At 45.8% G+C, this 26,700-nt stretch overlaps 1 protein-coding gene across 1 annotated transcript in view; it reads right to left on the bottom strand.

The window, feature by feature from the left end:
* LOC137637807 (tRNA (34-2'-O)-methyltransferase regulator WDR6) overlaps positions 1-26,083 on the bottom strand; it is a 408,022-nt gene extending 381,939 nt beyond the window's left edge. The window contains exons 1-2 of the mRNA XM_068369918.1: positions 25,866-26,083; positions 21,404-21,599 (exon numbers count right to left, since the gene is read on the bottom strand). Of these exons, the coding sequence (XP_068226019.1) occupies positions 21,404-21,599; positions 25,866-25,941 (272 nt within the window). The 5' untranslated portion in view covers positions 25,942-26,083. The remainder of the gene's footprint in view (positions 1-21,403; positions 21,600-25,865) is intronic.
* Positions 26,084-26,700: the final 617 nt, after the last annotated feature.

Below are 26,700 nucleotides of genomic sequence, written 5' to 3'. Positions count from 1 at the left end.
ACTGAGGGTCTAAAACAGCTGGTGCGGCAACAGACGGAGTTACTGCCTGTTGCGGTACCACCTTGCCTCTCTTGGGAGGAGTGCAGTCGTCGGATGACTGCAGCGAGTCCGAACTGACCCAGTGGCTACACCTAGGCCGTTGGACTTGCGCGGAAGGGACCGACTTGCACTTAAAAAGCTGCAAGATGTGGTCCATGGTTTCTTACGAGAAACCTCTTCCGCAGACGAGGAATAAATGGGCTCTCTCGTCTTTGTGTGGGTGGGGCGATCTCACGTCGGCTAACGTGGGTAGATACGCCCGAAACCACGGAGGGAAAAACGTCTGTTCGTCGATCAAGGCCTGTGGAACCCATAAGTCGTTCGACATTACTTCTCCCCTGGGCTTGGGAGCTTGTAAGAGGTCTCGGACTAGGTGAACAACTGGCACGAACAGACGAACCCTCGGACGCAACACTGTAACACTTTGCGCATATCACTTTATCACTTTTGATTTTCTGTTTGCACTTATTTCACTGAAATCGAAACTTTAACTGATTTCTACCTGAAACACGCAATCCTATCCTTCATTAAAAGGTAGTAATTGCGAAAACAGTTTTACAATGCAACAGAAAAACATAAAAAAAGATAAAGAATTCAGTGGCTGGAAAAGAGACTAAACACTAGATCAAATAAACTACGTTTACAATCTCTCACCGCATAAAGCCTGGGAACAAGAATAAAACCCTAGAAACGTTTTACCTTCTTCCCCTACAGCGACTAGGGAGAAGAGTAAAAAAAAAAAAAATGAGAACAACGTTACCCGCTTCAACGAAACGTTTATTCTCCTCTCTCTCCCTCCGTCTCTATCTCTCTCTCTCTTCTCTCTTGATTTAGCACCTGAGAGAAGAGCCCAATTATATATCGTTAAAACATGTTATTTGCTAAAGGAAAAAACTGAAAGGTTTCCCAAATAAAAAGTTCCTTTATTTAGAATTTAAACCATTTAAGCTAAGAAAGAATGAACGAAACGCTAGAATCGGCTTACTCTTACTGCAACGTGAAACCGTGATACACTCTCTCTCTATCGTAACGATAGAGCGCATGTTGAACGTTCTGAACGTCAACAACTGCGGAGACTAAAAAACTAAACGTTAGTTCATCTTTGAAAACAGTACGAGACTATCAAAGAAATTCTTTCATAAAACATTAAAATTAAAAAAGTATTAAATTCTTAAAAGGTTAAATACGATATAACGGGCTCAATGTTAATTAACTTCGGTTCCAAGTAAGGACCGCCTACTATTAGGAAAGGTCGCATATAAACAAACATAAAAATTAATTTTTTATAAGTTTATAATAAATGGAAAGTTAATCGAAGAGGCCTATAAAGGCGGAGAGATATAAAATAAATAGATCTATAACTTGTTAAGCAAAATTACCATAAACCTAAACACACTTCCGTCTAAGGGAAGGGTCGGCCATTTAAAAGTGAAAGAGAGTCCATACTCTCTTCGTCACCATAATTAATCTATCCAAAACGAGTTCAAGTTTTGAAATGAAGATAAAACCCCTGCATAGCGAAAGCTCAAAACTGGAATAGTGTACTTCACCAAATCGTTGTGAAAACAAATCCAGTTAGGGACGGCGTATTTAGTAGGTCTTGCCATTGGCACGACAGAGAGAAAATTGGTTCTTGTTGACATCGAGTACTTGAGTACCTACTTGACAGATGGCGCTGTTGATGTACACCCCCACCTGTATAGCGATCGCTGGCGTATTCCGCCCGTAGGTTTTTTCTGTCGGGCAGCAGAGCTGACAGCTATATGATCATCGGGTAAGTTTAATATTGAAAAATTAAATTACAAACAGTCATTATTACACTTAATTAATGAAGAAAACCATTCAGAAGAGCAACCTAACCGCGAACAGTTAAGGTGCTATTAATCAATCTCCTTCCCATCAAGGAAGAACAAGACCCAGAGCCCAAAAAGTCAGGGCATAAGCATGTCCTTGGCATTCAGAAAGAATCTTTCAGTGATGCAGGTACTTAAGGTGGGTTTATGGAGGCATCAAACCATCTTCACAGCCCATTACCTGCAAGATGTAACACACAGGTCCCTTGAAACTTTTTCTCTAGGACCTGTGGTGGCTGCTCTGCAGGTGGTATGGCTACATTTGCTCCCTCATAGGACTATTAGCAGTTAGTCAAGGAATTATGTTACGGATTTAGTTTGGGATGAATGTTAAGAATGACTGGCACCTTTTCTTCATCTTCCCCTCTTTTGGGGCACAGCATTTATCTTCTCTGTCAGCTGGATCTTGATTATACTGCATGTATGCCCCAAGTAGCTGCTTAGCTATTACATCTGGTGATACTTTGGTTACATCCCCATTCTCCTTGCAAGGGGGAGATGGACTGTAGGTCCACCCACGGTGTATATATTCGCAAACCTATTGGCATAGTAATGCCACTCGTTAACGAGGCGTCAGGATGATCATCTCATGAGCTATCTTGCTCAGATGTAGCAATCACGGGTTTTAAAGTTCTAGCCGCCTGGAAAGAGGACTTTCACCCACCATATGGTGAGTCTCTTATGTAAAGAATTAGGGTTTGTATTCAAGTTGGAACAAACGACAAATTTGGAAGGAATTTTATTTTCCTAACTATATACATAAGTGTTACCCATCATCACCAAGCCCCGGAAGTTCCGTCTATAATCAAAGTGAGATCATTGTGGGAGAGCAGGGGGCGGTGCTTTCTCGCTACCACTGATAACAACCGTTCCCGACACCTTGTTAAAAGTTTTTATAGCCGTGTTCCAGCTTAAGCTAGTTTCTATCCCCTATGTAAAGAACTCATGTTTGTATAGCTAGGAAAAAGCCAAATTACTTTCAAATTTGTCATGTTTCTGTCCCAAACTAGCCTCCAGTGAATTAAACCTTGATTCTAAATCGGTCAACTCTAAAAGGGTAACCACCAACTGCGGGAGGGCAGGGGGACCAAGCAAATCAGGATCAGAATCCCCAGTGTCGAAGACCTGGAGCTCACAGTGAAAAAATTGTGGAAATCCTCAATAACCAAGGCCTTTTTCTTCTCTTTAAAAGCCCTCTTATGCTGTAAAGTCTTTTGATGTTCAACGTAAGCTGTCATCTTACTCTCAGGCCATGAACGACAGTTATCATGTGTATCATATTTCCTACAGCTTATCCAAATACTGGAAGAAGATCAGCTCCCGACAGGATTCAAAGAGGGAATTGCTTAAGAATATTGAGACTATACTACTGCAAGAAGATCTGCTACCGAAAGGATTCAAAGAGGGAATTACCAAAGAATATTGACACTCCATCAATGAAGAAGAAAAGCCAGGTTGCACACAAAATTACCAAATTAATCACAATCCAAACAAGAAAGCCCCAAAATGCCACTAACAGAGGTAAATGTTTATAAGAACCAACTAACATAACAAATTCGTAGATAATTTGTATTTTTCCTAACTATACAAACCTTAGCTATTTAATAGGGGTATTACTTTCGGCGTAGCTGAAATGATGAGCCATTAATTTTTAACGAGGGTTTACTACCCACACCGCTAGTTAGCTAGAGCTCACTTTGCTTGGAGGTAGGACGTCAAGGGGGATAGATCTGGCGGGCAAGTTTGGTTAAATAGCTAAGGTTTGTATAGTTAGGAAAAATGTTATTTTCATTAGTAAAATAAATTTTTGAATATACTTACCCGGTGATCATATAGCTGTCAGCTCTGCTGCCCGACAGAAAAAACCTACGGGCGGAATACGCCAGCGATCGCTATACAGGTGGGGGTGTACATCAACAGCGCCATCTGTCAAGTAGGTACTCAAGTACTCGATGTCAACAAGAACCAATTTTCTCCTCTGTTCACTGGGTCTCTATTGGGGAGGAAGGGTGGGTCCTTTAATTTATGATCACCGGGTAAGTATATTCAAAAATTTATTTTACTAAGGAAAATAACATTTTTCAATATTAAACTTACCCGATGATCATATAGCTGATTCACACCCAGGGGGGTGGGTAGAGACCAGCATTACATGTTGACATTATGAGCTAAGTATTCCGTATTTCATTTTAGCAGTTATTCAAAATAACAAGCATAAAATAAATAAGTACCTAGTAAGGAAGACGACTTGAACAATTACTCTGCCTTTTTAAGTACGTCTTCCTTACTGAGCCTCGCGATCCTCATAGGATGCTGAGCGACTCCTAGGAGCTGAAGTATGAAGGGTTGCAACCCATACTAAAGGTCCTCATCAAAACCTCTAATCTAGGCGCTTCTCAAGAAATGATTTTGACCACCCGCCAAATCAAGTAGGATGCGAAAGGCTTCTTAGCCTTCCGGACAACCCAAAAATATTTCAAGAGAAAGATTAAAAAGGTTCTGGAATTAGGGAATTGTAGTGGTGGAGCCCCCACCACTACTGCACTCGTTGCTACGAATGGTCCCAGAGTGTAGCAGTTCTCGTAAAGAGACTGGACATTCTTAAGATAAAAGACGCGAACACTGATTTGCTTTTCCAATAGGTTGCGTCGAATATACTTTGCAGAGATCTATTTTGTTTAAAGGCCACGGAAGTTGTGACAGCTCTAACTTCGTGTGTCCTTACCTTCAGCCAAGCTTGGTCTTCCTCATTCAGAAGGGAATGAGCTTCTCGTATTAACAGTCTGATAAAATAGGATAAAGAATTCTCTGACATAGGCAAAGATGGATTCTTAACTGAACACCATAAAGCTTCAGACGGGCCTCGTAAAGGTTTTTAAAAAAGAACTTAAGAGCTCTTACAGGACATAATAATCTTTCTAGTTCATTTCCAACCATACGATAAGCTTGGAATATCGAACGATATTGGTCAAGGCCGAGAAGGCAGCTCGTGTTTGGCTAGAAAACCAAGTTGTAGAACATGTAGCCGTTTCGGTTGAGAATCCGATGTTCTTGCTGAAGGCATGAATCTCACTGACTCTTTTAGCTGTGGTTAAGCGTATCAGGAAAAGAGTCTTAAAGGTGAGATCTTTCAGGGAGGCTGATTGAAGTGGTTCGAACCTGTCTGACATAAGGAATCTTAGAACCACGTCTAAATTCCAACCAGGTGTAACCAAACGACGCTCCTTCGTGGTCTCAAAAGACTTAAGGAGGTCCTGTAGATCTTTATTGTTGGAAAGATCTAAGCCTCTGTGACGGAAGACTGATGCCAACATGCTTCTGTAACCCTTGATAGTGGGAGCTGAAAGAGATCGTTCTTTCCTCAGATATAAGAGGAAGTCAGCTATTTGAGTTACAGAGGTACTGGTCGAGGATACGGATACTGACTTGCACCAGTTTCGGAAGATTTCCCACTTCGATTGGTAGACTCTAAGGGTGGATGTTCTCCTTGCTCTAGCAATCGCTCTGGTTGCCTCCTTCGAAAAACCTCTAGTTCTCGAGAGTCTTTCGATGTCCTGAAGGCAGTCAGACGAAGAGCGTGGAGGCCTTGGAGTACCTTCTTTACGCGTGGCAGACGTAGCAGGTCCACCCTTAGGGGAAGTGTTCTGGGAACGTCTACTAGCCATCGAAGTACCTCGGTGAGTTATTCTCTCGCGGGCCAGAGGGAAGCAACTAGCGTCAACTTTGTCCCTTCGTGAGAGGCGAACTTCTGCAGTACCTTGTTGACAATCTAGAACGGAGGGAATGCATATAGATCTAGATGTGACCAATCTAGTAGAAAGGCATCTATATGAACTACTGCTGGGTCCGGGATAGGTGAGCAAAGTATTGGGAGCCTCTTGGTCATCGAGGTTGCGAAGAGATCTATGGTTGGCTGGCCCCAGGTGGCCCAAAGTCTCTTGCATACATCCTTGTGGAGGGTCCAATATGTTGGAATTATTTGTCCCTTCCTACTGAGACAATCTGCTATGACATTCAAGTTGCCTTGGATGAACCTCGTTACTAGTGAAAAGTCTAGACCTGTTGAACAGGAGAGGAGGTCACTTGTGAACTCGTACCATGTCAGAGAGTAGGTCCCTCCTTGCTTGGAGATGTACGTCAAAGCAGGGAGTTGACCGTGTTCACCTCCACCACTTTGCCTTGAAGGAGAGACCTGAAGCTTTTCCAGGTCAGACGTACTGCCAGAAGCTTCTTGCAGTTGAAATGCATTGTCCTTTGACTCGAGTTCCATAATCCCGAGCATTCCCTACCGCCTAATGTCGCACCCCAGCCTACGTCCGATGCGTCCGAGAAGAGAACGTGGTTGGGAGTCTGAACAGTCAGGGGAAGACCCTTTCAAAGGTTGATAAAGTCCTTTCACCAAGTCAGACCAGACTTTATCTTTCCGGAAACCGGGATCGAGACCGCTTCTAGCGTCTTGTCCTTTTCCAGTGAAAAGCTAGATGATACAGAAGAGGACGGAGGTGTAGTCTTCCAAGTGACACAAATTGAACCACGGATGACAGTGTCCTAACCAGACTCATCCACAGCCTGACAGGGCAGTGTTCCTTCTTCAGCATCTTCTGGATGGATAGCAGGGCTGGGGGTTGATCGTCTTGTTCAGCAATGTCCTCGTCAGAGGGTTCCTCATCCGAAACTGATGAGGAAACGGCAACGGAGTGGGCAACGTCTGACTCGCTGAATCCGGTCGCACTGGTGGATGCGTGACGGAGCCGGACACAAGATCATGGTACTGCTGCACAGTCTGTGAACTGTCAACCATGGGGATGCGAGGAAGTACAGCGTCAACCCGAAACTGTCTAGACTGTCTGGGTTGTGCAGTCAACCCCCTACCGGGTTGCTGAGGTTGCCGCACTGCGTCACAACAAGTCACCTCTGCTGGTTGTTGAACGTCTTCCTAGTGACACACTGAACGTCCACAACCACCTCCGAGAGTCGCTTAACGTCAACGTGCGACTGGCAACACACACTGGGTCGCACCGGTGGAGGAACCATCTCAACTGGCGGACGTGAGTAGGATACCTCAGCGTCAACAGGGCGTACAACCAACCGGTAGGAAGGTTGTTGGCTAGAAGGTTCTTCTCTGTAAAAAATCCTCTATCAAGGACACAAGCTTGGACTGCATGTCTTGCAACAAAGCCCATTAGGGTCTATGGGAGCAGGTGTGGCAACAGACAGGGTTAGCGACTGAAGCGGAACCATTTACCATCCCTGGAAGCCTTGTTATGCTTTAATTAAAGTCCCTAGGAGGCTAAGCAGCTTAAGGCTCCTCTCCAAATGACAGAGTCCTCAAAGGAATACCAGAAGGAGGGAGAACAGCACTTTCTCATCTACAGGAACCATGTCCGAGAAAAGCTAGGTTATCTCAGTGAGGGTCTCACTGGTGCATAAGCAGCAGACCAGAAGGCAACGTTATGTAACTGCTTGACAGTCTGTGAACTGTCAAAAACTGAACTGTCAACCACAACAGGTGCGTGAGGACATACAGCACTGGTGCATTAGTAGCAGACCAGAAGGCAACGTCATGTAACTGCTTGACAGTCTGTGAGCTGGCAACAACCAAAGCTGTGTGGGGAAGCCTCAACTCCTGACTGACTAGTCTGCTGCGGGCGAGTGGCGGTAACCACAGTGGGTTGCGGAGGCTGACACACCGTGTCAAAACACGGCAGCTTGTGGTAGCTCACGCACGGCAACGGAGTGCTCCGTGTGTCTGTGGGAGTCAGCATGCGTCTGGCAGGGTCGACTGCGCATGGGTGGAGGAGCTCTCACAACAAGAGTGTGGGAGCAGGCAGCCATGCTGGGCGCACAACCGTGGCAGGTTGTAGGCAAACGGGTGCATCGTCAACCTTCTCCGCAGTCGGAGTGTGGGAGCAGGCAACAACCAAAGCGGAGTGGTGGTGCGTGGTGGGGACTGCCGTGGGTTGCGGAAACTAACGCATCGCGTCAAAACACGGCAGCTTGACTCCACCTTCCCACTGCTGATGCGGTAGCTCACGCATGTCAACGAAGGGAGCCGCACGTCGGCTAACGTTAACATGCGTCTGGCAGGGTCGATTGCGCATCGGAGGTGGAGCTCTCCGCAGCCGGAGTGTGGGAGCAGGCAGCCTCAGCGTGAGCTGGGCGCACAACCGTGGCAGGTTGTAGGCTAACGAGAGCAGAGTCAACCTTCTCCGCACGAAACTCCTGCATAACCGCAGCTAACTGAGTCTGCATAGACTGCAGTAAAGACCACTTAGGGTCTACAAAAAACGGCAACAAACGGAGCTACTGTCCGTTGTGACTGAGGGTCTAAAACAGCTGGTGCGGCAACAGACGGAGTTACTGCCTGTTGCGGTACCACCTTGCCTCTCTTGGGAGGTGTGCAGTCGTCGGATGACTGCAGCGAGTCCGAACTGACCCAGTGGCTACACCTAGGCCGTTGGACTTGCGCGGAAGGGACCGACTTGCACTTAAAAGCTGCAAGATTTGGTCCATGGTTTCTACGAGAAACCTCTTCCGCAGCCGAGGAATAAATGGGCTCTCTCGTCTTTGTGTGGGTGGGGCGATCTCACGTCGGCAACGTGTGTAGATACGCCCGAAACCACGGAGGGAAAAACGTCTGTTCGTCGATCAAGGCCTGTGGAACCCATAAGTCGTTCGACATTACTTCTCCACTGGGCTTGGGAGCTTGTAAGAGGTCCCGGACTAGGTGAACAACTGGCACGAACAGACGAACCCTCGGACGCAACACTGTAACACTTTGCGCATATCACTTTATCACTTTTGATTTTCTGTTTGCACTTATTTCACTGAAATCGAAACTTTAACTGATTTCTACCTGAAACACGCAATCCTATCCTTCATTAAAAGGTAGTAATTGCGAAAACAGTTTTACAATGCAACAGAAAAACATAAATAAAGATAAAGAATTCAGTGGCTGGAAAAGAGACTAAACACTAGATCAAATAAACTACGTTTACAATCTCTCACCGCATAAAGCCTGGGAACAAGAATAAAACCCTAGAAACGTTTTACCTTCTTCCCCTACAGCGACTAGGGAGAAGAGTAAAAAACGAGAACAACGTTACCCGCTTGAACGAAACGTTTATTCTCCTCTCTCTCCCTCCGTCTCTATCTCTCTCTCTCTTCTCTCTTGACTTAGCACCTGAGAGAAGAGCCCAATTATATATCGTTAAAACATGTTATTTGCTAAAGGAAAAAACTGAAAGGTTTCCCAAATAAAAAGTTCCTTTATTTAGAATTTAAACCATTTAAGCTAAGAAAGAATGAACGAAACGCTAGAATCGGTTTACTCTTACTGCAACGTGAAACCGTGATACACTCTCTCTCTCTATCGTAACGATAGAGCGCATGTTGAACGTTCTGAACGTCAGCAACTGCGGAGACTAAAAAACTAAACGTTAGTTCATCTTTGAAAACAGTACGAGACTATCAAAGAAATTCTTTCATAAAACATTAAAATTAAAAAAGTATTAAATTCTTAAAAGGTTAAATACGATATGACGGGCTCAATGTTAATTAACTTCGGTTCCAAGTAAGGACCGCCTACTATTAGGAAAGGTCGCATATAAACAAACATAAAAATTAATTTTTTATAAGTTTATAATAAATGGAAAGTTAATCGAAGAGGCCTATAAAGGTGGAGAGATATAAAATAAATAGATCTATAACTTGTTAAGCAAAATTACCAAAAACCTAAACACACTTCCGTCTAAGGGAAGGGTCGGCCATTTAAAAGTGAAAGAGAGTCCATACTCTCTTCGTCACCATAATTAAATCTATCCAAAACGAGTTCAAGTTTTGAAATGAAGATAAAACCCCTGCATAGCGAAAGCTCAAAACTGGAATAGTGTACTTCACCAAATCGTTGTGAAAACAAATCCAGTTAGGGACGGCGTATTTAGTAGGTCTTGCCATTGGCACGACAGAGAGAAAATTGGTTCTTGTTGACATCGAGTACTTGAGTACCTACTTGACAGATGGCGCTGTTGATGTACACCCCCACCTGTATAGCGATCGCTGGCGTATTCCGCCCGTAGGTTTTTTCTGTCGGGCAGCAGAGCTGACAGCTATATGATCACCGGGTAAGTTTAATATTGAAAAATGAAAATTATCTACGAATTTGTCATTTGTTCCGTAACTGGATTACAAACCACGCTATTTAATAGGGGTGACTCACCCATTAGGAAGGGTGGACGTCCCAGCCAGTCTGGTTTTTGGCTTTGCACGGGGGCTCGTTATTTTAGTGTGTAAGCACCTAAGAAATAAGGAGTCCCTGCACCTCGCTAGAACCTTGCTACGCAAGGTCTGCGGCCTACGCAACCTGTGTGTGAAGGTATGAAGAAGTGTGTCTTGTCCTAGAAAGTTGTTCTGAATTTCTTTAGATGGAAACTTGTAGACTAGGACTTTCCCAATACCACCTCGTCAGGGTATGGGGACATAACAGTATTAATCTTAATACTAGGAACACAAGGGAGCATGGTTTACCTGCAGTGGTTTGAGGTCAGCTATGCAGAGAACCCAGGATGCTGCTTTCCCCAAGAGAGGGGATGATGAAGAAAAGAATAAGGGCCAGTCAAACCTTTTCATTCATGCAGACTAAAACCGGGTAACAATACCCTCAACCTTCTGCTACTTGTCCAATAAGGAGCTTGAGGTTTTAAACCAGCTGTTGTGCAGCCACCACAGGACCGATAGCGAACGTATCGAGTCTCCTGTGGATCACGTCTTGCAGGTAGTAGGATGTGAATGTTGTTTGACATTTCCACACCCCAGCTTGAAGAACCTGCGTCACTGAAAAATTTCTTATGAAGGCCAGGGACGTAGCTATGCCCCTAACATCATGTGCTCTGGGGCGACGTGACGGAGGAGGGTTTGGATTCAAGGCCAGGTCAATGACCCTGCGAATCCATGCAGAGATGGTGTTCTTGGTGACCCTCCTCTTAGTCCTTCCTGTGCTGACGAATAGTGCTGGCACACGAGGACGGGCTGCAGCTGTTCTTTTGAGGTAGAGCCTCAACTCCTTACTGGGCATAGTAAGAGATGGTCCGGGTCATATGTTACAGAACGGAGACTAGAAATCCGGAAGGAGTCGAATCAAGGATCCGCTACTCCTGGATTCTGAGTCTTAGCAATAAACTCGGGGACGAAGCTGAACGTTACCTCCCCCCATCCCCTTGAATGGGCGATGTCATACGAGAGACCATGAAGTTCGCTAACTTGCTTGGCCAAGGCCAAAGCTAGCTGGAATACCATCTGATGCCTGGCACAATGATTCATAGGGAGGTCTCTTAAAGAGACCTGAGAACCCGAACCACGTTCCATGCAGGAGGTCTTACATCCGACTGAGGGCAGGTAAGTTCATAACTACGTATGAGTAGAGAAAGTTCTAGCGATGAGGAAATGTCCATTCCTTTCAGCCTGAAAGCTAGACTTAAGGCTGAGCGATAGCCTTTCACTGCCGAGACTGAAAGGCACATTTCTTCACGCACATACACGAGGAACTCCGCTATTGTTAGAATAGTGGCATTGAGTGGAGATACCCTTTCCACGACACCAACCACAGAAGACTTTCCACTTTGCCTGGTAGACTGCTGCCGAATACTTTCGCAGGTGTCCAGACATCCTGATCGCAACTTGTTGCAAAAATCCTCTCTCAGAGAGGAGATGCTGGATAGTCTCCAGGCATGAAGCCGTGGTGAACCTATGGCTTTGTGGAAGATGTTGGCATGTGGTTGTTTGAGTAGATTGTGTCTTGGAGGGAGTTCTCTTGGTAGCTCCGTTAGGAGCTGCAGAAGGTCCGGGAACCATTCCGCGTGATGCCATAGTGGAGCTATGAGGCTCATTGAAAGATTGACCGATGTTTTGGTCTTGTTGAGTACCCTCCTCATCAGACAGAACGGGGCAAAGGTGTAAACATCGATGTTGTCCCACCGCTGTTGGAAAGCATCTTGCCAGAGAGCCTTGGGGTCTGGGACTGGGGAACAATACAGCGGGAGCCTGAAGTTCAGAGCCGTTGCGAAGAGGTCCACAGTCGGAGAATACCACAAAGTCAGGACTTTGTTGGCTACAAGATGATCCAAAGACCACTCGGTACTCACTATCTGAGATGCTCTGCTCAGGTTGTCGGCGAGCAAATTCCTTTTGCCCGGAATGAAGCGTGCCGATAGTGGTATCGAGTGGATTTCGGCCCATCTCAGTATCACTACTGCTAGATGGGATAGTTGCTGCGAAAAAGTACCTCCTTGTTGGTTGATGTAGGCCACTACTGTGGTGTTGTCGCTCATCACCACCACAGAGTGACTTGCCAAGTACTGTTGGAACTGTTGAAGGGCCAAAAAGATGGCCTTCATCTCTAGGAGATTTATGTGGAGGTACTTTTCTGACTCTGACCAGAGGCCTGAGGTCGTGTGGTGCAGCACGTGGGGCCCCCACCCATTTTTTGAAGCGTCCGAAAACAGCATCAAATCCGGGGGGAGGACGAGAAGGTCCACTCCTTTTCGTAGGTTCTCGTCTGCCACCCACCACTGGAGATCCGTCCGTTCCGCAGGTCCCATGGGGATCTGGATGTCCGGGGAGTCGTACACTTGATTCCACCGGGACTTGAGTCGCCATTGGAGGGATCTTATCTTGAGGCGACCATTGGGAACTAGATGAGCCAGCGATGAAAGGTGACCGAGGAGACGTAACCACGATTGGGTTGGAAGTTCTTCTCGTCTGAGAAAAGGTCTTGCGACCTTCCTCAGCCTTGCTATTCTGTCATCTGATGGGAAGGCTTTGTGGAGATTGGTGTCTATAATCATGCCTAGGTATACCAGTCTCTGAGTGGGAAGTAGTGAAGACTTTTCGAGATTTACCATGATCCCCAGATCTTGGCAAAGTCTCAGAAGTTTGTCTCGGTGTTGAAGAAGGGTTGACACCGAGTCTGCTAGGATTAACCAGTTGTCCAGATAACGGAGGAGACGGATGCCAATCCTGTGTGCCCAAGATGATACTAGGGTGAACACTCTGGTGAAGACTTGTGGTGCTGTGGAGAGACCAAAGCACAGCACCTTGAACTGGTACTTTATGTTGTCTAGGCTGAATCTTAAGTACTTCCTTGAAGACAGATGGACTGGGATCTGGAAGTACATGTCCTTTAGGTCCAGTGTGCACATGAAGTCTTGCGGTCTTACTGCAAGTCTGACCGTGTCCGCCGTCTCCATGCTGAACGGAGTTTGTTTGACAAACTTGTTCAGAGCTGAGAGGTCGATGACTGGTTTCCAGCCTCCAGACGCCTTCTTTACAAAAAAGAGTCGACTGAAGAAGCCTGGAGATCCGTCGAGGACCTCTTGGAGAGCGCCCTTCTTCAACAGGGTCTGGACTTCTGCCCGAAGGGCTTGCCCCCTTGCCAATCCCATGGCAAGGGAGTTTAATGACACTGGATTCGTTGTCAGGGGAGGTAGAGATGTTATGAACGGGACGCGATACCCTAGACTGATCACGGAGATTGTCCAGGAATCGGCCCCGAGTTGCTTCCACCTGTTTGAGCAACTTTGTAGGCATCCCCCCACTGGTGGACATTATTATTATTATTATTATTATTACTATCCAAGCTACAACCCTAGTTGGAAAAGCAAGATGCTATAAGCCCCGGGGCTCCAACAGGGAAAAATAGCCCAGTGAGGAAAGGAAATAAGGAAATAAATAAATGAAGAGAACAAATTAACAATAAATCATTCCAAAATAAGTAACAACGTCAAAACAGATGTGTCATATATAAACTATTAACAACATCAAAAACAAATATGTCATAAATAAACTATAAAAAGACTCATGTCCGCCTGGTCAACAAAAAAGCATTTGCTCCAACTTTGAACTTTTGAATTTCTACTGATTCAACCACCCGATTAGGAAGATTATTCCACAACTTGTTAACAGCTGGAATAAAACTTCTAGAGTACTGCGTAGTATTGAGCCTCGTGATGGAGAAGGCCTGGCTATTAGAATTAACTGCCTGCCTAGTATTACGAACAGGATAGAATTGTCCAGGGAGATCTGAATGTAAAGGATGGTCAGAGTTATGAAAAATCTTATGCAACATGCATAATGAACTAATTGAACGACGGTGCCAGAGATTAATATCTAGATCAGGAATAAGAAATTTAATAGACCGTAAGTTTCTGTCCAACAAATTAAGATGAGAATCAGCAGCTGAAGACCAGACAGGAGAACAATACTCAAAACAAGGTAAAATGAAAGAATTAAAACACTTCTTCAGAATAGATTGATCACCGAAAATCTTGAAAGACTTTCTCAATAAGCCTATTTTTTGTGCAATTGAAGAAGACACAGACCTTATATGTTTCTCAAAAGTAAATTTACTGTCGAGAATCATACCTAAAATTTTGAAAGAGTCATACATATTTAAAGAAACATTATCAATACCGAGATCCGGATGTTGAGGAGCCACCGTCCTTGACCTACTTACAATCATACTTTGAGTTTTGTTAGGATTCAACTTCATACCCCATAATTTGCACCATGCACTAATTCTAGCTAAATCTCTATTAAGGGATTCACCAACCCTAGATCTACATTCAGGGGATGGAATTGATGCAAAGAGAGTAGCATCATCTGCATATGCAACAAGCTTGTTTTCTAGGCCAAACCACATGTCATGTGTATATAGTATGAAAAGTAATGGGCCAAGAACACTACCCTGTGGAACACCGGATATCACATTCCTATAATCACTATGGTGCCCATCAACGACAACTCTTTGAGATCTATTACTTAAAAAATCAATAATAATGCTAAGAAACGACCCACCCACTCCCAACTGTTTCAGTTTGAAAACAAGGGCCTCATGATTAACACGGTCAAAGGCAGCACTAAAATCAAGGCCAATCATACGAACTTCCCGACCACAATCAAGGGATTTCTGTACAGCATTGGAGATTGTGAGAAGGGCATCACATGCTCCAAGGCCTTTACGCAAACCAAATTGCAAACTAGGGAGTAGATGATTACCTTCAGCAAACCTATTAAGACGTTTTGCCAAAAGACGTTAAAAAACTTTAGATAATATGGGAGTTATGGAAATTGGGCGGTAATCAGTGGGATTTGAGCTACCACAAACACATTTACATAGAGGAGTAACATTACCAATTCTCCAACTAGTGCTAAAAGCTCCTCTTCTTGCTAACTTGCGCAAAATAACAGATAACTTTGGAGCTAAGAAATCTGCTGTCTTTATAAAAAACAAAGGAAAAATACCATTTGGGTCTACACCTCCATAAACATCAAGGTCCACCAACAGAGCTTTAATCTCACAAGATCGAAAAGCTAAACTAGTTAGTTTAGCCTCAGGAAAACAGGAATGAGGAAGTTCAAGTTTTTCATTACTCTGTTTACTGTCAAAAACATCAGCCAAAAGGGTTGCCTTTTCCTTTGGACAGTGAGTGACTGAGCCATCTGGTTTAAGTAAAGGAGGAACTGTTGCATCTACACCAAAGAGTGCAGATTTAAGGGTAGACCACCATTTATGTTCCTGAGTTGTACCAGAAAGTGTTTCTTTTATGGTTAAATTGTACTCCTTTTCAGTTGAGGCATAAACTCTCTGAGCAAAAGTTCGAAGCTGAGTATAGTTGTTCCAGGTCAAATCTGATCTGTTACCCTTCCAAAGATGATAGGCCTCCTGTTTCTCCAAATAAGCACGTCTACAATCATCATTGAACCACGGTTTGTCCTTCACTCGGTACCTTAGCACACGAGAAGGGATACGCCTATCAATTATGTTGACTAGATTCTCATTCAAAGGGACAACAGGATCTACACTATTATATAATTGTGACCAATTCAAGCACAAAAGATCATGTAAAATCCCATTCCAGTCTGCTTGGGATTTCATATAAATTTTACAAGAATATGATATATCAGGGACAGGCTGCTCAGTCTTCACTAATAATGAAATCAAGGCATGATCAGATGTCCCGACTGGAGAACCAACCTTACTAGTTATAACGCCAGGGGAGTCAGTGTATACGAGGTCCAAGCAATTACCAGACCTGTGAGTAGCTTCATTTATGATTTGCTCACAGCCTGATTCAGAGGCAAAGTCTAAAGCTCTTAAGCCATGGCGATCGGTAGGAGAGATAGAACTTAACCACTCCCTATGGTGAGCATTAAAATCACCAACAAAGACAAAAGAAGCCTTTCTATCATCTTTTTGTATCTTAGCCATAATGGTAAGAAGACAATCGAAGATAGAATCATCTATGTCTGGATTCCGGTAGATCGAACACAAATAAAAGTTGTTATGCCTGCCACAAACTTTTATTACCTGAATCTCATGACATCCACATTGATAGCAGGACTTATGAGAAGCAGGGTACTCGGTCCTAATATACACCGCCATTCCCCTGGCCCTAGGGATGGCATCACGTTTCAACATTATTGGCTTCTTAAAACCAGTTATAAGGAGCTCAGATGAGTGCCTCATATTAGAAACCAAAGTTTCTGAGCACAAAAGAATATCATACTGTCTGGACGCAACTGTAAGGTCTTGGATATTTGCATGAAGACCACGAATATTGCAATACAGAAGACGACATTGACGAAATCTAGGACCTACTGGTCCCGGATTTCGCTCAATGTCTCCAGACAGCATAAGAATTAATAGAAATAAAAAAAGAGACATCATACTTAAAAACTAGATTAACAAGAATTATAACAAAAACAATACGTACAGAATTATAAAATAAGTGATTGATGATACCCATAGACTATAGTAAAAAGTCGGAAAAACTGGTCAACATGGAGGAGCCGATACACCATGCAAGGCTAAATACCCTCCAGGATAGCCACTTCAACTGAAGGGAGGACAGTAAGGATGGTTTTGAGAAGAAAAATAATCAGAAAAAGGAAAAGACAACCTCTTGATAAACCACCAGGCATTCATGGCCCTTCTATTAAGCCTGCCCAACACACCATTTCAAAAAAACATTAGGAAGAAAAAAAAAAAAATAAAAAAAAATAAATAAGGGGGACTGCCTATCCTAGCGTTTGTGGCCTCGGCTGCTCCCTCTAGGATTCTTGCCTCCCCTGGAGGACTTTTTGCCTTTCCTTTCTTTGACAGGAAAGGACTTAGACACCAAGGTCTTCGCTGCTCTTGTCGTCTTAGTGGTCTTGACTGGACGGGACTGCTGTGGTGCTGGAGGCTTATAGGGCTTGGATATTAAACCTCTAGGAAGAAGGGAGTCTTGATGAGACTTCCTCCACCTCTCAGCGGCAAGTTCCATATCCTTAGGCTCAAACAAGATGGATCCCTCTAGAGAGGAATGTCTGAGCCTATTGATCTCGGTGCTAGGGACCTTCTGATGGAATCTCTCAGCTACTGCATCCCGACATTTCAGAATGGTATTTGCCCACAAGTTCGAGACTTGGTGGGCCAGAAACTCGATCGTGCGAGTACCTGAGAGAAGAAAGGTCTCCATAGCTTTCCTGGTACGTTCTTTGGAGAAATCCTCAGAACGTACCAGGATACCTACGGTCCCCAACCAGATGCACACTTCGCAACTTTCTCCTGGTTGAGGATCTCGGCTGCCGAGAACGAGACCTGCCAATTGGAGAGTCTCTCAAGAGGGACTCCCCTGGTAAGCTCTTCCAATGAGTGGTGAAGAGGAAGAGCTAAACAAGGCTCCTCAAGGATCTCGAAGTACCTCCTCTGCTGTACGCGAGGAGGTGGGAGGAGCTTGTTGGTGGCACTGGAATGGTTGGAAGAGGACATCTCGGAGAGCTGTAGAGAGATCTTGTCCCTGGTACTCTTAACCCCTTGAGACCAGGGCAGTGCTGCACTGGTCTTGAAGGGTTTCTGAGTACCAAAGACACGGTCCAAGACCGTGTCCTTGCTCTCTCGAGGAGGGATCTCTGGGTCGGAAAACCCGTTGAGAGCCCTCATTAGAGTCAGGACTTGCCAAAATGCATGTTCTGACTCTTGCTGGTCTCCTCCTGATGTAGGACTTGCAGCGAAGTCTCCTTCTGTCCACAAAGACTCTTCTTGGGGAGAGTCGCGGACGTTCCCTGAGTGGCTAGCTGGCACCATCCTAGTCCTAGTAGAGGACCTCGGCAATGTTTTGGAATACTTAGATTCCTTCCTGGGAAGGATGTAGGACTCCAACATTGACGAGGATGGCATGTTCCCTTTAATCCCCGACTGAGTAGACACCTCGGCGCAAGGAGAGGTTTCCCCCATTGGTGCAATGGGGGAAAGTCTCTCCTCGCGTGATTCCCCTGGGGACGGGAAATCTTCGTCCAAAAGGGAAGGAGAGGCAGTCTGGGGAAAAGAAGGAACCTGCCTCGAAGGTCTGCGTGGAGTCAGTTTCGCCCTTAGGGAAGTTACCGCGTCTGGAACTCCTTTTTTTCTCTTCAAAGGGGTAGAAGCAGCCATGGATCTGTGCCCTAATTCAGAGAAGACAGGCTTGAAAGCCTGCGTTACGGCTCTGACCAGTGCACCGAACCAGGGCTGTTGGCTGACAGATGCGCTGTCAGACACACCCTTTGAAGGGACAGGAATTGAAGTATCCCTAGGAGGAGTCCTCATCATTGGTGGATTCGCCTGTGATGGCTTTGGGATCCTGGACCCCTCTAGATGTTTCCCTTCTCCCACAATGCGCGGTGGTATGCGCTTAAAAGGGGAATGAGGTGATGGCGACCTTGTCGTGCGTAGTTCAGCAGTCTCGCGCGGGGGAGGATATTGACGCTCGCGCAAGGGAGAATAATGGGGCTCACGCGAGGGAGAATACCGGGGCATGCACGCAGAAGACTGCTGGCGCGCGCGTGCGGGAGACTGTTGGCGCGTGCGCATGCGGGAGAGTATTCACGCGTGCGCATGCAGGAGAGTATTCACGCGCACGCGGGCGTGCAGGATCAATGCGTTGAGGGAGCGCAGGATTAATGGGTTGAGGGCGCGGGCAATAGTTCGCGTGTGCCTGTACCAGCCGTAGGGGGCGCGCGCGCAGGAGAAAGATCCTTAGCGCACGGGCGCGTAGTTGAAACATGTGAGGCGCGCGATAGAATGTTGGCGCGAATCCTTTGGAGAGGATAGGCGAGCGCGCACATATCCTCGCAGATGCGTGCGGGAGAAGGCTGGTGCGATGGCGAGCGCGGGCGCGAAGGCAAGTGCTGGCACGATGGTGCTAGTTGGCGCGTGGGGGAAGCCAGTTTTGTTGACTTCCCAGCAGCGCCCAAATCAGTAGATCGTTGGTGCGCAGGAGAGTTAGCTGTTGGGTGCGAGCGCCGGCGCGCGGGAGAGCGCTGGCGCGCAGGAGATCACTGGCGAGCAGGAGAGCGCTGGCGCGTAGGAGAGCGCTGGCGCGTAGGAGAGCGCTGGCGCTAAGAAGAGCGCTGGCGCGCAGGAGGTTGACGGCGCGCAAGTGAGAGTTGGCGCACAGCTGGGCGCGGGCGCGTAGGGGAATGTTTGCGCTTAGGCTCAGGCAAGACCTGGCGCGCAGGAGAACGTGGACGCGTATGTGCGTGAGGGCGTGCATAGCGTGATGGAGCTATGCTCCTGTTGGGACGTATGCGCGTGTTGGCGCATACGCCCTTAATGCCCTATGTTAGGGTTTAGTGATGGGGCCTGACGAGCTACTAAAGAGCACTCAACAGGTTTCGTTGGCGCATAGCGCGTATCTGGTTGGCGCGCCTTAGTGTGCTCAGGTGAAGCCTTGTTAGGACTATGTAAAAAGGGTGACGGCAGGTCGGCAGGTCTGTCGTGTGGAAGGTCGACGTATACTTAAAAAAGGATGACCTTCCACTGAAGGAGATCGCGAACGATCTGCAGAAAGGTCCAGGACCAATGCAGGAACAGTGATAGGTGATTGCTCTCGAGGCTCCTCTGTGGTAGACTGCAACGAAGGTGTTGAATCAAAGAGGCGCCTCTTTGGCGAAGAGTAAGGCGAGCCTTACGACGAATGCACCCTCTGGGGGCCGTAGGGTCAGCAAGCTGACCTTCAGCAGTCCTCCGAAGAAGAGTCTCTGTAAGTAAACTCCCCCGAGGGACAGAAACACCAGCAGGAGAGACTGGCGATGGGCTTAGTTTCTCCCTCGTAGGTTAAACAGAGACGGGAAAACTAAGCCATCAGCTACCGTAGGGTTTGAAGAGGCAGAGGTGATGGGTGATACCGCATTGGATACCTCTGACACCAAAATGTCGACAAGAGACAGAGGATCAACCTCTGCCGGTGACGGCGATTGCTTGACAGCGGCACCCAATCAGATGTAGTTAAGCAAAACCTCCTTGGAGGGCGAACACGTAAGCCCCAAGGAGGACCAAAGCTGAAATAGGGGGGTTAGTGACATATCCTCCCTACGGGGGAGAGGTGGAGCTGCTTCGCTAAGGGAAGCAACGTCATCTCTCGTGCCCCGAGGTTGGTAAACAGTACATCGGTCTACGCTACCACTCGATGGTCTCTCGAAAGAGACCGACCGAGTGGGAGCTTCGGAGGAGGTTTGGGCAACGGAAGAAGAGGCCTTGGGTTTTTCTCCTTTCAAAGAAACCTTCGAAGGAGAAATATCCCATTTGGACTTCTTCTTCGGTCGTCACGAAAACCTCTCCCACTGGGAGGTAGACCACTCCCTACACTCACTACACCTGTTGTTGCTATCACACCGTTGGCCCCTACAAGGATGACAAAGGACGTGAGGATCAGTCTCGACCGCCGACATGAATGTTCCACAGGGGCGGTCAGGAAATCCAGGGCAGGTGCGCATGATCACAGAGGCCAACTTCACAAACAGAACTAGAAAAAGAAAAAGACAAAAGCATTAATGGCAGCCAAATGACGGCGAGGATGAAAGCGGACACGTCCGACTACCATCCGAGCCGAGAGCAAAGTGAGCTCAAGCACAGGTGTGTGAGAGGGGGGGGTAGCATGCTACCCTCCCCTACCCCCGCTAACTAGCGGTGTGGGTAGTAAACCCTCGTTAAAAATTAATGGCTCGTCATTTCAGCTACGCTGAAAGTAATGCCCCTATTAAATAGCGTGGTTTGTATTCCAGTTACGGAACAAACACAAATTAATGAAGGAAATAACGAGCAAAACAAGGGTAAACAGAAATTCAAAAGAGCGGTCAGCTGCTGACAGTCCAGCCGTTCGTTAACAACTGAATATAAAGGTGAGTGAATTCTCGGTTCAGCCACCAGTGTTGCCAACGGAGGGACAGAATAGGAGGTAGCATGGTTGCCAATGTGTGGTTAAAATTTGAGGGGAGTATATTGGGATTTTGAGCTAGCTAAATTATCCTAAGGTAATGTTTAATAAGAGCTTATTTATTAGTTTGGCATAACACAAAATGAACCTTGAAAGCCTTAAGGAAAAATTTACACTTATAACACAACATTTGAAAATTTAATTTACTGTATGTCCCTTATGAAGAGGAGAAAATATAAGCCACTAAGAAGAGACCTATGATAAACTTTCCTTCAAACATACCATATATTTTCTGCAGGTTTGAACAAAACAATAGACAAGCTCTTCTGACCCCAAACTAATGCCTTCCAAATAGCAGATGAACCATTCAATGATGTTATTATCTGTAGACCATGAATGGCAGCTGCTTGGAAAACACGAGTACCAGCTAACTTCTCACCCGTATCAAGATTATGAATGTAGAGATACTGTCCTTCACCTGCAACAAAATAAAAAAATTAGCATATAAAGATAATTCTAGCTCAAATACCTTTCTTTGATCCTCATATTAAACAAACTAATTATGAATACTTCAGATAATAGTCATTTTCTAACATGATAAGAGATGAGGCTGTATTTTTATTGTACTTTGTTCCTATACGTAATACAAACCTTCAACCTTTAATAGGATCATGACTTCAGCGAAACTAAAAACTGGCTTATTTCCAACACAAAATACAAACCTTACGTTCTTTACTTCGTGACCTTTACCTGGTTGAGGATCTCAGCTGCCAAGAAAGAGACCTGACAGCTAGAGAGCCTTTCAAGAGAGACCCACTTGGTAAGCTCTTCCAGAGAGTGGTGGAGTGGAAGCGCTGGCCGAGGCTCGTCCTAGACCTCAAAGTACCTCCTCTGCTGGATGCGAGAAGGTGGGAGGAGCTTGCCGATAGAGCCCGAACGTTGAGAGGAGGAGAATTCGGAGAGCTGTTGGGCCATCTCTGCCCGGACAAGGCTGCACTGGTCTTTGAGGGCTTCCGAGTGCCAAAGACATGATCTAAGACCGTGTCGTTGCCCTCTTGTGGGGGTATCTCCGGGTTGGTAAACCTGTTGAGTACCCTCATGAGTCAGGACTTGCCAGAAGGCATGTTCTGATTCTTTTTGCTCCCCCTCTGAAGTGGGACTGGCAGCAAAGTCTCCTTCTTCCAGCCCAGAGAGCTCATCTCAGGGTGGATCGTGAACATCCCTAGAGTGACTGGTGGTTCCTGCAGGCCTGGAGGTCCTTGAAGAGAACTTTGGCAGAGTTTTAGAGTCCTTCGATTTCTTCCGGGGAAGGAGATAGGACTCTAACATTGAAGGCCGGTTGAAGTTGTCTTTACTGACTTCCGCCGGAGGTGGAGAGCTCTTCGTGCAAGGGAGAAGGGAGGAAACCCATCCCTTGCGAGGCTCCCTCGGCAGAGGTGAGGCGGGAGAGTGTCCGGAAGGAGAGTCAGGAAGGAAAGGCCTCGAAGGCCTAACAGGAGACATTTTCACCATAGGAAATGTTATCGCATCTGAGACTCCTCTTTACCTCTTCAGAGGAGGAGCTGAGGTTCTTTGGATGAGCTTCGCTGGTGCCGACAGATGTTGCAAGGTCTCGGAACAGCAAATGAAAAAGTAGGCTCGAAGGCTTGCACAACTGCTCTTACCATGGCACTGAACCAAGCCTGCTTGCTAACAGTGGCACTGTCAGAAAGACCTGCAGAAGGGAAAAGTACCAAAGGTCCCCTCTGATAAGTATTGACCAATGGTTGACGCAATGAGTTCGCCTTCGAAGAAGGGATCTTCGGTATCTTGAACCCTTCTGTGGAGCCCTTTCCCTCTTTCCCCAGCAGTCGCGCTGTAATGCATTTGCAGGGAGGGGAATGGGGTGACGGTGACCTGTTAAAACACCTACCTGTCTGTTACTTCTGACTGCGTGACTTTCTTGAAGTCCGAGAAAACCTGTTTCACTGTTTTGCACAAGTGCGCAGGAGAGTGTTGGCATGTTGGCGAGCACTTCCATGCAGGAAAGCACTGGCAAGTTGGAGAATGCTAGGAGCCGAGGAGTGCTGATGCACAGGAGAGTGCTGGCGAGCTGGGGAGCGCTGATGCGCAGGAAAGCATTGGTGAGCCAGAGAGCGCTGGCGCGCAGGCAAGCACAGGTGCACAGGCGAGCGCTGGTGCGCAGGAAATCACTGACGTGTTGGAGAGCGCTTGCGAGCTGAAAAGCGCTAACGCGCAGGAAAGCACTGGCGTGTAGGGAAGTACAGATACGCAGGAGAGTGCTGTCAAGCTGAGGAGCGGTGGTGCGCTGGCGAGCGTTGGTGTACTGGTGAGCAATGGCGAGCTGGCAAAAGCTGATGTTACGAAAGGCACGAACGTGTTGGAGAGCGCTAGCAATCAGGAAATCGCTGGGGCGTTGGAGAGTGCTGGAGAGCTGATGTGTCAGAGCGCGCTGGAATGTGATGATGCGGTGGTGAGCACTGATGAGCTGTTGGTGAGTGCTAGAGCGCTGATAAGCACTGGCACACAGCAGAAGGCTTACAACGCTACGCGAGGGGGAGTGAAGCTTGGTCACATTGCGAGCAGGCCGACGTGGAACAGGAGTCAGGTACAGAGAAGGAAGGGCAGAAGGTCGGAGAGATGCAGAAGATTAGCGCATTGGAAGATCAGGAACAGGGATGTGCCCTTTGGAAGGGCGAACATCCTCCGAGGGGGATAGCGCAAGATCCACAAAAGAGTCCAAGGCCGAAGTCCAATGACAAATGGTAGCATCGTCAGGAGAAGGTCCAGGGCCAGAAGACAACGGAAGTGAAGACTGTGAAGACAAGGCTGAAGTGCCTCGCCTTTCACCGATGGTGAAGGAACACATCTAAGGCAAAGCGGAGGGCGAGCTCTGCGAGATCTTTGACTCCCTCTGGGGCAGGTGGATCAGCAAGCTGACCTTTGGAAACAGCAGAGGAGTCTCTATGAGTGAACTTCCCGAGGAGGAGTAACACTCACAAGAGACAGACGAAGGACTTTGCTTCCCCCTTGAAGGATGATCAGAAACGGGGGAAGCGCAGTCGGCAGCAACAGCTGAAGAGTCTGAAGGGGCAGGAGCATCGGCAGACCACTTACGACATTCAATACACTCATGTTCACTATCACACCGTTTACCTCTGCAGGCGGGACAAAGGGTTTGACGATCAGTGTCCACAGCCGACATGAAGGTACCGCAGGGCCACCCTTCAAGTCATGGTCAGGTATGCATAGTCAGCAGAAATCAACACAAACACACACTGTTAAAGACAAAGCACAAACAAAAAGCATTAATGGCAGTCCAAAATATTGGTGAGGATGAAGAGCATTAACGACCGTTCACCATCCTAACCAACAGCAAAGTGTGCTAAATCACAGGTGCGTGAGCGGGAGCGGTAGCAAGCTGCACCCCCTGCCCCCCTTAACAAGCGGAATGGGTAGTTAACCCTCGCTAAAATTCTAATGGCTCGTCCTTTCTGCTTTGCCAAAAGTAATACCCCTAATAAATAGTGAAGGTTTGAATTTCAGATACGGAACAAATATGACAAATTCGGAGATAATTTCTATTTTTTTTTAACTAATAAAAACCTGTAGTTATTTAGCCTATGTGGAATATGCTTTCAGTGGAATTGGAAGGTAGCCATTAGATTTAAAGTGCAAGGTGGCAAACTACCTAACCACTAACAGAGAGTAGGTAAAGGGTGACTGGGGGGATACCCAGCCACCTATATCTACTCACGGTTCAATGAACTCCATAATTTTTTTATTGCAGGCAGGACTTACTAGGGGACAGGTGATGGCGGGCCTATTTATATAAATAAGTACAGGCTTGTATTACCTGTAGTTCGGGAAAAGTACAAATCATCTCCAAATTTGTCATTTGTTCCCATACTAACAAACCTTTAGTTATTTATGCGGAAGACTCGCTCTTAAGAGGGTGGTAAGTTCGATTACTGGCTTAGTCACTGACATGGGTTTACCTAGTACAGTATTAGAGTGTAATCTAGGGAAACCTTACCACCTTGTTTATCCATACAAGTGAGTATGATAGTGGCCTGTGCAACTAAAGCAGTTGTTAGATATCATAAGAATGTCTTAGTAAGAATGTTCCTAGTTTAAATAGGAACCCTGTACATAAAAAGACGCCACCCCCGCTAGGTAAGGATACAGCTACCAGGTTAGGTTAGGTGGTTTGTTCAGGTTAGCTAGTGACCTTGTTTATTGCTAATTATACATTTGCCAGTGTTCATATGTTAAAACAGATTCTTTAATTCATTCCCCACCCAAAAGCCTCAGTTTCCCACTGGGGGTCCCCCAAGATTGGAAAGGTTAACACATTGGGTTAAAATACTGTTCCTCCTCAAAAAAATTAAAAAAAGGTCAGCTTCAAGTAAAGCAATAATTCATCAGATTTTTTTAACAAAATTATTAGTGGCGGGGCTATTGTATAGAATTGCCTTGATTTTCCCTAAGATTGGCTCTATAACCTTACGTGTACATAGGTGTTCTTACCAAGGGGGTAATAGGCCTTACAATCTCAAATTTACATCTGCTAGGACTAGTTAATATTGCGCCCACCGTTCTTTGAATTGCGATAATGATTAAAGAGAAATTTTAAAAGATAAAAAGTTGGTAAAATGCGAGGTTCATGTATCTGGGGAAAAACTAAAGTATCATACTATGACAGTATTAGGTAATTTTGTCACGAACCACGAAACAACTTTACCTATGAAAACTGTGTTCTCCTTAACCTTCACTGCGGTTATTTGCGTACTCAATAACAATTCTTTAACTTCCACCATTGTCTTAATTCATGCTTTCCTTTGCGAAAAATTATATTATACGAATTGCGGCCAGGGATTAATGTATGTACGAGTATTGAAGGGAGTTTTCTTGGACCTGAATTCGGATTAATACATGGTGCATATGAATAGTAGTAGTAATAACAAACACAATCTTTTGAAACTTTACCTCACCTGCCACTTGGCTAAAAGTAGTGTGACCACGGACGTCCTGAACAGTTGAGTGAAGTTATGAACATCGTGAAACCATTAACTTGACTAGTTATTAGGGATTAATAGCAGAGACAGGCATATGGCTAGCTGAGAAAATAATTAAGTGTATTTTCTTTTTTATTCTTTTCCATCTTGTATATCATATAATGATAAAACAGATGAATAGATAGTTGAAGATCCAATAAGGAAACCATTTGGGGGTATTTTGAGGAAGAATTTCAGCAAAACACCTAAATGATTTTACTGATGGTAATCATCTGCTCCCTATTTTAAAGTTTAGTTTTTTTTTTTCTTTTACATAGGCCTTGGAGCATGTGATGTACTTTTTACAATATCCAATACAATACGGAAATCCCCTGATTCCGGGCGTTGGTCAAAAAGTCCGTATGATTAATCTTGATCATTGATTGATTGATTGGTTTAAGGTTTTCAGGCATCCTGACATCTAAGGTCATTGACACCTATATAATTTATTCTATATAAAAGTTAAATAAAATATTCAATTAAAACCATAAAAGTTGAATGTCACTATAGAAATTAAATAGT

This window comes from Palaemon carinicauda, chromosome 1 (genome assembly GCF_036898095.1).
Source record: "Palaemon carinicauda isolate YSFRI2023 chromosome 1, ASM3689809v2, whole genome shotgun sequence".
Classification (NCBI taxonomy): Eukaryota; Metazoa; Arthropoda; class Malacostraca; order Decapoda; family Palaemonidae; genus Palaemon; species Palaemon carinicauda.
This window is presented reverse-complemented; position numbering and strand designations above follow the sequence as displayed.